Below are 16,595 nucleotides of genomic sequence, written 5' to 3'. Positions count from 1 at the left end.
TTATTCCCGCCGCACCTTTTTTTCCCTCCACAAATTTCGAACCACTCCAAAAACCAGTCACATCTCTCTCTATAAGTATGAGTTGGGGTTGAACCAACGCGTGCGTCGTGTGTGACGACTTAGACTTTGACTCTTTACTCGTCGAGGAGAGGGGAGGGGAGGCCGCTCAGCTTCGAGATGGATTTGGGCGCCAGCGAGAGGCATGGCGCTACGGCCGGCTTCCCTCGGTGGCGAGCTCCTCTCTCGGTGGATCGATCCAGCAGGCCGGTAAACCATCCATCTTCCTTTTCTTCTCGATCTTGTGGTAGCTCGTCCTTTGTTAGCTGCGCGCGTGTGTGCAGATCTTCCGACGGCCCTTGTTCTTTTGGGTTTTCTTCGTTATGGTAGGAGTAGTAGAGCTAGGTACTACGTACATACGTACTAGTGTAGCTTTTTTGTTTTGGATTAGTAAGCACACGTACGTGATTCTGCTCACGGGATCTGATTTGGTTTTTCGTTTCCATTTCATTTCATTGATCCGATCTGACCTGATTGATTGAGAGGGCTCACCCAACCAGTCACGCACGTACATACGCGCGCGGCGTGACATCCATCCTGTCGGTCTCCAGAGAGGAAATCGCGTGGCACGTGTTTTTCTCGTTGCGCGACGATGTGACGCGCTGACGGGTGACGCGCGCCCGTTGACTCCCTTTCCTTCCTCCCGCGACGTCTACGCTCGCTTCCCCGTGGGTTTGCGCTGGGATCGGCCGTGCATGCAAGGACTACGGATGCGATTCCCGCTCCATGCTGGACTGGGAACGTGCCTGGGCTGCTACCCACTCGACGGCGACGTACAGTCGCTCGTGTCGCAGACGGCGGCGACCTACGGCAAGGCCTTCTCCTATTGCCTCCCGGCGACCTCGAGCACCTCCGGGTTCCTCACGCTGGGCACGCCAAACGACACATCGGACTTCGTGACGACGCCCATGCTCAGAGTCAAAGACTACCTAACGTTCTACAACGTGCTCCTCCAAGACATCCAAGTGGACGGGAATCTGCTCGGGATATCGCCCTCGGTCTTCGCCGCCGGCTCGTTGATGGACTCCGGCACCCGCATCACCACGCTGCCGCTGGAGGCGTACTCGGCGCTCTCCTCGGCTTTCAAGGCCAGCATGACGCAGTACACCGAGGCACCGCCATGGAGTGTCTTCGACACCTGCTTCGACTTCACAGGGGTGGAGGAGGACAACCTCACGATACCGCCAGTCGCGCTGGTGTTCGACGGGGGCGCCATCGTCGACCTCGACCGCAGCGGGATCATGGACATGTCAGCCAGCTGCCTTGCGTTTTATGCTGCCACCGCCGACTACGGCAGTGTCATCGGCAATCTACAGCAGCGGACGGTTGAGGTGCTGCACGACGTCGGCCAGAGCGTCTTCGGCTTCCGCAAGGGCGCGTGCTGATCATTTTCAGGGACGGCATCGCCCACTTGTTTGTGAATTTGTGATTGCCAAGGTAATTAAGGAACACCAAGGGCTTGTTTGGATAGAAAATAAGTGAGTCTTACTCATCATCTAGGATTGCCGGGGTTTTTAGTTCATCAATTCCCTGCCAAATCCAAACTAAGATACTAGTAAGGGCATCCAAACAAGCTCCAAGTAGGCCAAATTTATCAAGTACCCCTACTAGTACGTCATGTCTCCGCATGTGTTTGTATTGCTTCAATCGTGAAGAGTAATGAAAGAGAGTGTTTAGACTTTAGTGGATCAGACATGAATTAAAGTGGACACGAAATAGACACAACGAAAAAATTGTGACATTTTGTTATTCAGATCTAAAGAGATGTGTACATTTTACTTTTTTTCGATAAAGGGAATATATTAATATCAAAAGATACCAATTACATCCAGCCTCTGCAACAACGCCCCACCCTAATGGCAGTACGGATGCACACAGCCAAAAAAGAGTAAAGAAAACTAAGAAAAAAAGTCCCGCTGGAGCCTTCTAGACCTAGCAACAGCAATACAACCACCACCGTGACAACACCTGAGTACAGACTCTCTAAAAACGACGCCTCCAAGAAGGAAACAGTGCACCAGCGCCGTCGTCGCCCGACCAAAGGTCTTAGGATTTCTCCCTGAAGATAGTCCCCACTCTCAAAACAATGCCTCCAACAAGAACATTGCCAGGCAAAGTGTACATTTTACATATCGTCACCAAAGCCGATAAATATTCAGCAGCGCGCTCCTTAGTCTCTACATGGTCGAAGGCTTGGTCGAGACGACCTATATCAGCTACCTTGCCCGTGCTCCGGTCAGTGATCTTAACCATGCCATACCGCGACTTCTTCTGCGTGCCGTCCGGCTCGTGACCGTATAGAGTCCCGTGAGCACGTGCCTGCCGTGGGCGAAGTGCGGCAGCATGACACGGTGAAGCAGAGCAGCAGCGGCCACACGCGGGTTCGTCTCCACGCATTACCACCGCCTCCACACTGGTGGAAAAAGGGCCTTGGTCGCGGTTCGCAACTGCCATTAGTCGCGGTTGCGCAACCGCGATCTAATAAGCGCGACTAAAGGTCCCCCCTTTAGTCATGGTTGCTTAAGAACCACGACTAAAGGCCCGTCCACGTGGGCGCCAGGCGGTCGTCGGGGCGGAGGACCTTTAGTGGCGGTTCTTCTGGCCAACCGCGACTAAAGGCCGCCGCAGGTTTAGGGTTTTAGCCCCCCCTAAACCTGCCCCCCTAAACCTGTTTTCTGTTTAATTTGTATTGTTTTATTTTTTTGTGCTTTATTTTAATTTTGAAGGAGTTTCACATATTCTACGGTACTACATACATGCATATGAATGTACAATTTCAAACAAATTTGAAATTAGAACAAAAAAGAATTCAAGAGGAATATACAATATATATTCAATATCATCGGATGACCATATACAATTTTGAACAAGTTTCCATACATAATTTAATGCATATAAAGTTCTACGTCCTCGTAATGGTGTTCTCCTTTAGGATGGAAGACTTCCCTCCTGAACCATCCAGGCTAGTTCCTCTTGAAGTGGTCGGAAGCGAGCTTCGGACTAAGCATCATCCGGAGGTTATTCCTCCGAGCATTGGTATCACTCGGAACCCGCTCAGAGGTGTATCTCCGGATCATCTCACAGACATAGTATCCACATAGATTGGTCCCCGGTGGCTGAATATCGCCACCATTCTTAGCCTTTGACCTTTTGAATTCTAGCTCTTTTTTGAAATCACCGACCTTTTGATCTGAGAACCGTCTTCAAACCCTACGAGGCAAAGAAAATTAAATGAACAAGAGAGTTATTAGTTACTTGAAGCTTAGGAAATGAACGAAATAGGCCGATCGATATAGAGCGCAAATGACTCACGTGCTGCCTGGGCCTAGGCCCCGCATATTGCCACGAGCGAATCATGAAAGCCTAGTTTTTTTTGTGACAGTACAATCGTAGATATTCACAAATACGTACACATATTTATCCCTATGAATATACGCACGCACATCCAAGCCTATGAGTACCTTCGACAGACCAAGTCTAAGAAATTGATTTAGCAGGTTTTGAGATTGACGAAATCACCACACACGTCTCACCGTCATCAGGAACATTGCCTCCCACTGTAGAATATTCCGCATTTATGATACACCAAAATATCATTTAGTGGCCGGGGGTGCCGCTGCTCTTCTAATCATCCAACCATATATTGATAATAAAAAACCATGATTTATTGTCAACCCACAATTAATATGTACCCAGTAAAAAAGGACTCATCTACTACTACATGGGACTAATGGATGGGACGCGAGAATGGGATAAGAACCAACGACATTGCTCTTCAGGTTTGTCGCCATGACGATCGACGAGACTATTCTCTACTGGTCAGAGGCGAGGAAGACGATGCCGCTATGCTGACTCACCCTAGGACCCTAGGTTGGAGTTGGCAAATACAATGTCACCAACATGCAACTCATATTTGGTCTAGAGACCATCCTTCCCGGTGTTTTTTTTCTGAGAGGGATTCACCATGTGCACTCGTGTTCGTCGTGTTCTTCGTGTTCCTCGCGTTTTCCCATCTCCCCTCTTGGTTTCGAAGTCAATCCGCGAGATCGGGCCACACACGGGGTCTTAGACCTCATCAGTTTGTGCCGTACGCGTGCGTCGCGTGTGACTTTTAGGATGGTCGAGTAACTAGGAAGCACACATAGGTATGAGTGGAAAAAAGGGAAGAAGTGCAGCAAGTCTAAGCGTAGGTAAGGCAGAAATATTAGGAGAAACCTGCACTAAATATTTTTTTGAGTGGCTAGCTACGTTCCTGTTCCAGAGTTAACTAGGATTGATCTCCTCGGCCATCGGGCATTTGTTTTAATGCCAGCCACGATCACCGATCCGAGGGACTCTACATCTCGCATGTCCATAGGTCCTCGATCAGGAATAACAAACATGAGATTAGAAACCAAGTATTGTAACACTCGCTTGAATCTTTGGAAATTTGAACCTCTTTTTTAAGGAGTTGAACAAATCACAGGTTAGAAGTCAATCTGTGACGGTGTGAGCTATTAACCAGGCACCTCTGACCCCGTTTATGATGATGAGCGGAAACAAGGAAAGAACTGTATGCGGCAGGCCGGTCTAGCAAAATCAAGGCAGAAGTAAAAGGAAAGTGTTGCTGTGATTGTTTCTTGATGGGCTACGATTCCATTCCATAATTAACTCGTGGGATTGATCTCCTTTGTTCACGGGGGCGTTTGTTTTCATGCCAGCCACGTCACTGATCCGAGGCAATAGCCATCTCGTCCGTCCGTGACACCCTAGGAGTAGCAAACAGAAGCCAAGGATCGAAAGACCGGCTTAAATATCTGGAAAATTTGAACCTCTCCCTCTTCCCACCAAACCGTCTTAGATCTATAAATATGGAGAGGGGTCTAGCCAACGCGTGCGTCGCGTGTGACTTAGACTTAGACTCTTGCTCGGAGAGGAGAGGAGAGGATGGGTGGTCTTTTGCCTCCGTTTATTTCTGTCTCTTTTCTTCTAATTAATCTGTACGTGGAATTGATGAATCCATCCATCGGTAGTTTCTCCCTGGATGCAGCGGCGTGGCATGTGGCGAAGAGGAGGATGGATGAATGCCATACGATGCGCACATGATGACCGGCCCGGCCGGGTTGGTTGGTCAGAGGCGAGTCGAGTCCAGCAGCCGTCTTTGTCGCGGCTACTAGCTAGGGATTGAAGCTCGGCAGGTATTTTATCGTGCATTTGATTCCGTGCTTTCTGGTTTTGATTCCTAGCCATCGACCTCTCTTTTTCTACCAGAATAGATGTAGCGTCATGTATAAAAAACAGAATCGAAATCGAGAAGAACCGGCATCTGGTGTCTACGCTCGCTGTGGACTGGATTGACCGCGGGCCCCGCCCCGTGGAAAGACCGGTTTGCGTGGTGGATGGGTGGAGCGAGCGAATGATTGCAAGGACTACGGATGCGATTCTCGCTCGATGCGATTCCGTTTTCCTTTTCCGTTTTCCACGTGGTTTTTTTTTTTCCTTCTTTAAAAGAGGATGATGGATTCACCCGAAAGGCATTGAACGAATCGCACAAGACGCGCGCGCGGATGGCTGCCATCGTGTCATGGTTGCAAACGTGACCATCAAAAAGGATCGATACAAAAGGTTGCCTCCATCGTGTCATGGTTGCAAACGTGACCATCAAAAAGGATCGATACAAACGTGACGGCCGGCCGGCCGGTTAATTAATGTGCTCTCCTCGTCTTGAAACAAACAAACAAACAAACGTCACGACCGATAATTGCTCCTGTCCATATATACTACTACGTCCATCTCTTCCAACACAAAATAATTATTTCTTCCAACAAAATTAATCTTAACCACTCTTCTACACAATAGGGATCAAATACGTCCCTTTTCCTTTTCCTTTTCTTCTTCGCTACTAGCTAGGAGTACGTACGTAGTATGCTACTATACTAGACTAGAACTATTCCCTCCCTCCTTCGGCCACCATTTTCAATTTTCCTTTTATTTACATATTATATATCCACATGCTATTTCTAAATACTACATCTAAATTTTGGCAAATCTTCATGGGGGTGTGAAACCGTACGTCCACCAGAAACCGCAGGGCGGTCTTTCATCATCGATCAACGTGGGTAACTGATTGGTTGGCGATGCTGACGGTGATATAGCGGCACCGGCGACTATTGCGGGGCGGTGGCCGACAATGTCAATTGAGCACTAGGATCCCTACATGAAAACGGAATGGTGTCGATGATGGTGTGGGTCTATGCCCGACGGCCAAAGGTCGGGGCCATTGGCGTAGTCCACGGACGCCGAGGGCTGTAAGAACATCGTCGACATAGCTCCCGATACGCCGAGGGTCACTGGACGTAATCTCGAGATATGGTTTAGCTAGGACACATCATTTTATGCGACCTAGTACCTACAAAAGGCCATTTGGTCAACTATATATCATTGGAGGCCGCTCAAAGGGGTTGTTTCGTTTCTGCCGACCCTAAGAACCGAGTTCTCACCTCTTGAACCAAGACTGAGCGTACAGCCACACGAGGCCCTATTATGGTACCCTCTCGACTTATTAACTTGCCTAGTCGATTCCATGAGTCGCATTGTTTGCGCGTTATTTGGACATATGCATCGAAAACATACGTTTGTGAAAAGGTGAGATCACACTAACTTCACTTATTACGAGGTTCGTCCAAAATACTAGTACCCTCTATCCATAAAAGAACGCTGAAAGCTTGTCCAAATTCAAAATGTATCTCTACTATATATGTATATACACATTTGAATCTAGACAACAGGCCTTTATGGACCGACGTAGTACTTGGCATGACACCTACTCATGTACCGGACATTTCTACTCAAAACGGTAAATGCTTGATAACACCACCCGTCAAACCATATAGATGCAACTTCCCAACCTTCACAAGTATGATGTGCATCGTTATCACACAGCACATTTAAGCCGTGGGCGTTCCAATCAACCAACCACTGCAGCACCACCGCCGGGCAATGGAGTCCGGCAAGAAGAAGAAGGCCACCGATGCCTGCCGTTTCCGCCTCCTCGTCATCCACGGGCAAGAACAAAGCATAGTCAAGTCATCAAAGCAAACACTCATATTTATCTACATAATAAAATAAAATAAAGGCTCCAAAATAACACCACTATAACTTGGATGCACTTGAGCACGCACAATTCAGATAGCGTTGATAGACATATGCCTAGGCAAAGGCAAAATAAAACTGAGACCAAATGTTCCCAGATCCAGGACCTCGATTTAGGACACACGACCATACATGCTAACATGCATATTCAAATCACATTGCACAAGTCGATTCAAAGAATCAAAACCAAAGACAATCTGCAATAGATGTCAAATCTCTCCAAAAATAGTCCTCGGTGTCAAAATCGACACTAACAGCAGCAAAACAAACCAAATTGCTGTTTCTCGAAAATTTGGCATGACCTTTACTGTTTTCCGAAAATTTGGCATCAAAATTGCTCTTCTCAGATCACACAGAAATTGGTAAACTTAACAAAAAGACCAAAATGCACTAGGCACAAAAACAAACCATAGCAATGGCAACAACAGCACCTTCTAGCACCAGAAAGTACTACAGGGCACCAACTTGATGGCCTAGAGCGCAAGCCAAGAGGAAGAAGAAGAGGACCTGAGGTACTCACCGGATGCTTCTAGCTGAAGCAGAATGACATAATTATCGCTAGCCCACCACCATCACATGACCGCGGGACAAGTTCCTACCTCTTGAGGCAGCCGGGGTTGGGCTCGCGCTGTCAATCCGACATTGTTGTCGAGACAACCGCTCCTCGCATATAAAAAGTTCGCATATTAGAAACGAAAGGAGAATGATTATTAAGCTAATACGGAACAACAAAAATACCATGTCAACAGAATGGACCATGCATGGTCGTAATGAACACATGTACACTGATAAAAAAGATCATTTTATGGACAGATAGTTACTAGCTAGATATGCCCTCACAAAGACAAAATATAATGGACACCAATTGTTCCCAGTTCCAGGGTCTCATTTTGTGGACACCACCATACATAATCCAATCACATTGCACAAAATCGATTCCAAGCATCAAAACCAAAGACAATTTGCACTAGATGTCAAATCTCTACGAAAATTAGTCATGCATGTTCGAAAATTTGGAATGACCATTGCTGTTTCTTGAAAATTCAGACCACACATCAAATGGTACACTTAACAAAAGACCAAAATCATCTAGGCACAGAAACACATGGCATCAACTTGATGGCCTAGAGCGCAAGCCATGCCTCCAAGGCCGTGGCACCACAGAGCATGTAAAAGAGGGAGAAGGGGGCCTGAGGTACTCACCGGATGCTTCTAGCTGAAGCAGAACGCCATAACTGTCGCTAGCCCACCACCGTCACATGACAGCGGGACAAGTTCCAACCTCTTGAGGCAGCCGGGGTTGTGGTAGCGCTGTCAATGCTACACTGTTGTCTAGACCACCACATAAGGGTCAGCCTGCATATAAACAATACCACTAGTGAAATGATGAAAAACTCTAGCTTAAGGATATCATCAAGCTCATCAAGTGTATGTCCAGCCATTCTTAAAGGAAAATTTTAATTCAAGCAGCAAGCTAGCATTAGCAACAACTTAAAAATCCAATCATCAAATTGACGCGAATTATTCCCAGTATTGCAAGGATGCAGCAGTACATCAAACTGTTCTTGTTTAATTAACAACAAAATTTCAAGTTGTAATCAGCACCGTCCAAGGTAAGATATTATACACAGGCTGAAACTTTTACATGTGCTGATCTAAATCTACAATAGCAGTGACAAGACAAGCGCTTGGCTTGATGTCCAATTGTTATGTCTAACTGTAAAGATCAATTTTTTTAGGACTGAACCGGCATTGCATGAATCTAACTAATCTTGCACACCTCAATCAAAGTGTCAAATCGAGCCTGAACATGTACGTGTCTGGCTAAAAACTGCTAGCGATGTGGAGTTGTTAGCAGAGCAAAATCAAAATCAGGTGAGATGGGGTGTCCTCATCTCACCTGGACGGGAAACGGGGCCGTTAATGCTGACCATATCGCCGGCGGAGATGCGGGGCAAGGAGGGCTTCCGCGTGGCCGATGAAGTCCCTCCGCGGTTTGCGTCGCCGGCATGCAGCAGCCGTCCCCAGCCACGCGCGCGACGCGGCCAGGCAAGCTCGACGGAGCGCCGCGCACCGTGCTACCGACGCGCGCGTGCGCCGGCGAGCATGCCGGCCGGGTCGCCGTGGTGGGTGGGAGAGGGGGCGCCGCCACTGTCGTCTCTCGGGAGGAGAAGATAATGGGGACAAGGGTTGGGTAACGATGGAGCCGCGCACGCCGTCGAATGGACGCGAGTGGCGTTGAGGAGCACGGCCGGTCGCGCCGCCATGCATGGTGGGAGGACCTGGTGCAGGAGGGGAGAAGGGAGACGGCGTCTGACCCGGGCCGAGGAGATGTGGCGAGATGGGGTTGGCGGAGGTGCCGGTGGTGGGGGAAACGAGGCGGCGCCGGTGCCGGTGCCGGCGGCGATGGGGCGGTGGTTGGCGAGATATACTGAGGTGATTAGTTTTCCTTCTCTCGTTTCGGTGATTTTCTTCTGCTTAATAATGGCCTGATTAATTAATTTTCCTCGGGAACGCTATAAATTCCTAAATCCTCTCCCCTAAAATCTCTCCATCACGAGAAAAAAGGCATGCATTATTGGCCAGTTAAATCGCAGTGCAGTTAAATCCACCGGAGAAAAAGGGGCATGCATAGAGAGAAATACGTAAGGATTAAATGTCACGGAAATTAAGGAGAATTGATGAAGGCGATTGTTAAAAGATCACGATTAATTACCCGATAAACATTTTGGCGCTAAATTTTCGCAAGGATTATGGCGACGCTGGATTTTGGCAACCATTTTGGCGCCGAAATTATTACGTGTCGGGCAATCTATCAATCTAGTCTAGTAATAAACAATTCAGACCAAGCCTATACAAAAATAGTGGGATCCATCGATCGTTGGCTTGTATAGTTCCACCGAGATCGATCACCAACAGTATACATACTCCCTCCCTCCCTCAAATGAAGATTGTGTGAGATTTGTTAAAATTTGAATGTATCTACACATCCAATTTTTAATAAATCACGGACAACCTTCATCTGACGATTATATACTGTTCGCAAGAAAACACGAATTCTCGTCATAACACACTTTGAAACCTCAGTCATGTTTCTCTCGAGGATGTCTGGATAGCTCACACACCAGCATACAAAAACAGAAACAACATTTGGATTAGCGCGGAATCAATCCAGCTCCAACACTAGCTAGAATACAAAACACAAAACGAGCCAATTACTTAACACACCATCTCTTACAAAGCTCCAATCTGGAGGAGCCATTACAAACAGCAAAACGGTGACGCATATGCACGTATGCTTCGATTCCAGCATCCAACTGATCATACTGGAGGAGATCATACAGCCAGCCAGCCAGGATTACCACTCAAAACACTACAAGGAGGATTCATCCATCCTATTCCTAGGCAGCAACATAACCATCCAATTTATCTTCCCTTGCAGCCACCAAACAAACAAGATAAACAGATAGAGGAATCAAAATTTGATGTTGCACACCTCCGAAAGGAGGCGCCTCCTCACCCCGCTACCACCACAAGAATCTGCAAATTTTTATATGGCCAACTAATACATAACAGCTGATACCTTAATTGGCTGCCATGCATCTACTCCTCCTTTTCAATATCCTTGCACAAGAACAAAATATGGTCAGCTCATCTAGTAGAGCAAGACTACTAGATGATCAACTCTGTAGTACCAGGGGAGATGGAGAAAGTGAGAGATTACCTGATCTAGTTATAAGGCAGCGGGCAAAAGAAATGCAGAGGCAACAACTCTTATGCCTCATCACCATGGATGGGTAACTCTTCCTTTCAGCAAAGAATCCTCGCTGAGCTATCAATATGAGTGAGATGACAGCAGGTACAAGAACAATTACAACTGGACACAAACAGACCGTAGAGTTCCACAATACCACTAGTAAATACTGACTAGCTAAAATAGCACTCAATTGTAGATTTTCATCCCAGAACAGCACTAGTTACAAGTTTGCATCATCAACTATGCATATACCAAAGAGATGAAATACCAAATGAGGTAAATTATACATCAACTATGCATATACCAAAGAGTGAAGAACCTACTGAAACAAGTTTCCAACGTCAACTATGCATACACCAAAGAGAAGGGACAAAAAAGTTTAGCAATTCAAAATGGCACACCGTTGAATCAAATAGTGACAAAATTAACACTTCGGTCATACAATTCCAGCAAACAGCATTCATCTGGTGAAACAAAGCTATTTGACATTTGAGCTAGACATAAGCACTTCAATCTAGTACGGTTCAAGAAGTGCAATCAGCCAGAATATAGCAATAGTACAACTCTCTTCAGTAAGAACCCAACCACACCAAGTTAAGCCCACATTTTCAGAAGTGGAACATAGACACAACCAGATCAAGATCACTGAAATAGCAAGATCAGCATGAAGACAGAAACATTACAGGCTACCGCCTTTGGAAACTACAGCCATACCACCATTAGCCAAGATGGGAATGCTACGTATAGCACACAACATGAGGACTGGATATACAAAGCTAGCATTGAATTTATGGAAGATGTGTAACATATTACATATTTTAGAGCAAGCAAATAATGTTACCGCTGCACATAGTAGGTACAGACAATACGAGTACCCTCACACAACAAAGCAATAAAGATCAATGCATATGTTTCAATCACTGCTGCATCGTACTTACTTAAACTTCGAACAGAAAAAGGGCATAGAGTTGACCTTCTGTGGCTCACAGATGGGAGACACGGTGATGTAGGAGTCGTACCAGTTGAAGGAGGCAGCTGTACATTTGCATGTATCATGCAGTGAATCATCAAATGCACCAACGTGGAGGGAGGCATAAATAAATCATCTTGCTGCGACAGGAGGGGCGCCGGCAACACCTTTACCTAAGCAGATCTGCGGGTGCACCGGCGCCAGGTTGAGGAAGATGACCTGGAACATAAGATAAACATCATTATTGTCCTGACAAGTCAAATACTAGGAACGTAGCAGCCAAAAAGTCTGTTGGTTGCAGATTAGAAATTTAGTGTAAATGATTTATCAGAAGCTTATCACTAGTTTGTTCAGTTAACCCTGTCCACTTCATTTTACCTTTATGTGATTATTATTACTGTCAGCAGGTTCGTTTCTCACATAGGCAGTAACTTGCTTATGCAGCTCACTAATAAGCAACTATAGCTCTTTTCTTCCTCGTATGTTTCCATCTACATCTACGTCCTGCCTTGCAAGTTACAGGCTAACACCATTGGAAGCTACAGCCATAACACCATTATCGAAGATGGGAATGCTATGTATAGCACACAACATGCGAACTGGATATACAGACCTAGCATTGAATTTATGGAAGATGTGTAACGTATTACATATTTTAGAGCAAGCAAATAATGTTACCGCTGCACATAGTAGGTATAGACAATACGAGTACCTCACACAAGACATCAATAGATATCAATGCATATTTTTCAAATCGCTGCTGCATCCTGTACTTATTTAAACTTCGAAACAGAAAAATGCACAAATTTGACCTTCTGTGGCTCGCCGATGGGGGACGCGCGCGGTGATGTAGGAGTCGTTCAAGTCGAAGGAGGCAGCCATATATTCGATTAGGCTAGGCAAAGAACATCCCCATGTATCTTGGAGTGAATCGTCAAATGCACCAACGTGGAGGGAGGCGTAACTAGATCATCTCGCAGCAACAGGAGGGGCGCCGGCAACAGCTTTACCTAAGCAGATCTGCGGGTGTTGTATATGTGCGAGTGCACCGGCACCAGGTTGAGGAAGAAGACCTGGAACGTAAGATAAACAGCATTATTGTCCTGGAACATCAAATGCTAGGAACGTAGCAGCCAAAAGTCTGTTGGTTGCAGGTTTGTAAATGATTTATCAGAATCTTGCCGGTAGTTTGTTCAGTTAACCCTGTCTAGTTCATTTTACCTTTATGCAATTATTATTACTGTGAGCAGGTTCGTTTCTCACGTAGGCAGTAACTTGCTTATGCACCTCACTTGTAAGCAACTACTAGTATAGCCCTTTTCCTCGTCGTATGTTTCTGTCTACATCTACGTGTAAGCAAAGCAACACTGAAAATACATACAGGTGTGTAATCAAGAAGCTGCCATTTAACAGGAACAAGACGTGAAATTTCTGATCGGATCTTGTGATCCAGATGTAAAATAAAGAGGGAGAGGTTGTGCTGATAACCTCAGCGCGCGGCCTTCTCCGGCAGCAGCTCGCGGACGTGGTCGTTGGAGACGACGCTGGCAGCAGAAGCCCGGGCGAGTCGCCGGCGAACTCCTTCTCCCGGCGCCCCTACCGCCGGACGCAGCCGTCGCGCCGCCTTGGTCGTCCCCGCAAGCCACCAAGACCACGCGTAGACCTCCTGTTGCGGAACCATGGAAGCAGGCGCGCGCGCGGATCCTGTCGCGGCCTCCCTCGTCTGTGAGGTTCTCCGGTCAACGGGAGGAGGGGCGTCGTGCTTGGCGGCGGTGGACAGGTCTGGGTGACCGGCGACGAAGGAGATGGGTGGTGGGGTGCTCGGCGAGCGGCGGAGGGGCAGGTGCGGCCGGCGTTGAGGCGGCGGCGCCGGGAAGTTGGGGGATGTCGTGGCCCAAAATGCAGATGGCCCAACTCACAAATTATTATGTCGTGGTCTTATTTTTTAATTTGAATTTTTCTCTCATACCAAAAAGGAGAACGCGGGATTCCGTCAATTAAGCATGAGCCTCCTCCATCAAAAAAAGAAAGCATGAGCCTCCTTTTCCTTTTGACGAGTTTTCATACATCCAAATATCCAATGCAAGGCTAGTCTAGTAAAAATAGAAAGGGTCGTCGTCGCCGAATCTCGTCTTCCTTGCCCGCTTGCCATCCATACACGAAGCCACGTTGAAGAGGCATCTGGAGATGCGTCATCTTCTGGTTGTCCGATGATGAAGGTGTATGGCCTCGATTGTCGGCTTGTTAGATGGGTGGGGCGATCGTTGCCTCATCGATGGATGGATGGCTTGGTGGTGTTTTACGTCATGTCGCCTCGTCGCCTCATTGATGGATGGATGGATGGATGGATGGATGGCTTGGTGGTGTTAGATGGGTTGGGATTGAGGTGGAAACTCCACGTGCATGGCCTAAGAGCATCTTCAATCATGCCCTCTATACAACGTTCGGTGAGCGCGGGGGATCGAGTGTACGAGGCCACCACTAATCACCTCGTTTGAAGGGCATTTTGCCCGTGCCTGCAATAGATAATATTTAAATTCAGACTTGAATTGAAATTTTATTATATACACGCCGCCGGTCAGGGTTGCGCGCGACGACAACATGAGCCGAGTCTGATGTGACTCGTTGACGGGTGACGGCGAAACCCCCGCGGGCGTGGAGAGGATCTTCGTCGTCCCTTTTCTTTGCTCGCCTCATCCAAAACTATCCTAGCGACAACACCGTGGGAATCACTCCTAATTAACTGCTCACGAAAATTACTCTGTGCTCTATGGAAACTAATTAACTATCCTAGCGAAATAAGCTCCCGAGGCATGCAGCCTGCTACTCGATCTTGTTTCAATTTTTTTTTGAGAATTCGGCAGGTGAGCTGCTCGATATATTAATAGAAGAGGCATCCGAATACAACGACAAGCGACGGCATCAACAACACGATCAAGCAGGTGGATGCCAAGCCACTGCTGAGAAGAGCTAGGCGACTACTCGCGTGGTGAGGAGATCTTCGCGCCAGCGCGGTCCCAAGCCGCGGCCTCGTCAGCAATCTTGGCGATGATAGACTCGACCGTCGAGGTAGACGCCCGGAAGGTACGGGCGTTGCGCTCAAGCCAAATGTGCCAGAGGACAAGCATGGCCCAGGACCGCACCCGAGAAGCTTCGGCGTTAGGTAACCCCGTGGCCAGGCCGCCCATCCAGTCGACGACCCTGTGGTGCACGTCCCAGGTGGCAGGGTCCAGGGTTGGCGCCGCCGCGAGCGTAGCAACCTTCTCCCAAATCGTGCGCGAAAGGGGGCACTCGACGAACAGGTGCGTGGTAGTCTCGAGGTTGCGCATGCAAAGAGGGCAGAAGTAGCCATTTGGCCATTGCCGTGCCAGAAGTCTATCAGCCGTCATCAACCGATTCTGAGCGAGCAACCAAGCGAAGAGCCGACACCTGGGGGTAGCCCAGGGCTTCCAAACGAGCTGGACAAAGGGTGACTCCACCGCGCCCGCAAATTGGAGACGGTAAGCGGAGGAGGCCGAGTAGACACCGTCGCTCGAGAAGCTCCAAGTGAACTTGTCTCGCCTCCCCGGGGAGAGCTGCGCCAGCTCCAGCAGCGCTCTAAGGGCCACGAACGACTCCAAAAGAGGTGGAGAGACCCGCGCGCGCAGGTCCTGCACCCAGGTCCCATTACGCAGGGCATCACGCACGCAGCGATGTTTGCGACGCGAGATGGATTCGCGCAATTAGCTAGAGAACTAACCAATCAAAGCCCTACCTAAAAAAACAATCAAAGCCAAACTTGTAAACACATGCACACATGGTGAACGGCCGTTCTCCTCATTTTATCAAACACCACCCATGCATAAGTGTACGCTACTTTTCCCTCAAAAAAAGTGTACGTTACTGCATTACAAAAACCTCGTACACATCCATCGCCATGCTCGTCGAGTAAAAATAGAACCATTGTTGACTCATCTTTCTCATCCGGTTGCCGTGCGTGCACGGTGAAAGGGCGTTCGGAGATGTGTCCTCTTCTAGCCTTGTCTTTAGGATGTTCGGTGACAAAGGTGTATGGCCTCGATCGTCAGCTTGTTACACGGGTGAGTATGGAATCCGCATTGCCAGTGTTGGACTCGATGCCTCACCTTCGCCTCTTTGGTATCCCGACGTAATAGAGTTATTTTGTTTCGTCAGAAAAAAGACTTGTCGATGGAGTAGCTTCGCCTCGCCGGGTTGATAGCTAGGCCGATGTTAATTGAAGAGGGAGACGAGTGTTGACGTAGGGGTCCATGTATATTTGAATGCCATCGGGTGCGGCGACATGGCTCGATGAAGATGGTGTATAATCGATAGCGGTCCAACTAGATAGGGTTGTGTTTAAATCGGAAGATTCATCCGTGAATATCCATCAAGCTCTCGACGGTACACCGTCCGACATTCAAGGCCCAACTAATCTCACAGACAGCCGTTGCTAGGAAATCTCGCTTCATCAACACCACCCAACCAACCACAAAGGGTGCTTCGGCATGCTGACAAGGAGGCATTGGTGCAGAACACGGAGCTCAAGCAAGATGGAACAAAGGCCAGTCAACTTGTTAGCCTATGACCCTCATCATGTACATATCCACGCCAGATTCGAGTACACATAACGGTGAAAGTGCACAACCAGTCCCGAGGGGATTGGACGTGGAAAAGCAAGTC

General features: G+C 47.9%; 1 protein-coding gene and 1 long non-coding RNA gene across 3 annotated transcripts; one reads left to right on the top strand and one right to left on the bottom strand.

Moving 5' to 3' along the window:
• Positions 1-767: 767 nt before the first annotated feature.
• LOC124655764 (aspartyl protease family protein At5g10770-like) lies at positions 768-1,442 on the top strand. Its single transcript, XM_047194613.1, has one exon. The coding sequence runs from the start codon at positions 768-770 to the stop codon at positions 1,440-1,442; it is 675 nt and encodes a 224-aa protein (XP_047050569.1).
• A 9,101-nt stretch (positions 1,443-10,543) lies between these two features.
• Positions 10,544-13,218, bottom strand: LOC124657759. Of its 2 annotated transcripts, none has more exons than XR_006988832.1 (4): positions 12,728-13,218; positions 11,919-12,134; positions 10,913-11,020; positions 10,544-10,812 (listed from the first exon to the last, which is right to left on the bottom strand). It is a non-coding gene; the product is annotated as an uncharacterized LOC124657759 (long non-coding RNA). The 2 variants fall into 2 exon arrangements; XR_006988833.1 differs by having other exon boundaries at positions 10,913-11,015.
• Positions 13,219-16,595: the final 3,377 nt, after the last annotated feature.

Source organism: Lolium rigidum, chromosome 5 (genome assembly GCF_022539505.1).
Source record: "Lolium rigidum isolate FL_2022 chromosome 5, APGP_CSIRO_Lrig_0.1, whole genome shotgun sequence".
NCBI lineage: Eukaryota > Viridiplantae > Streptophyta > Magnoliopsida > Poales > Poaceae > Lolium > Lolium rigidum.
This window is presented reverse-complemented; position numbering and strand designations above follow the sequence as displayed.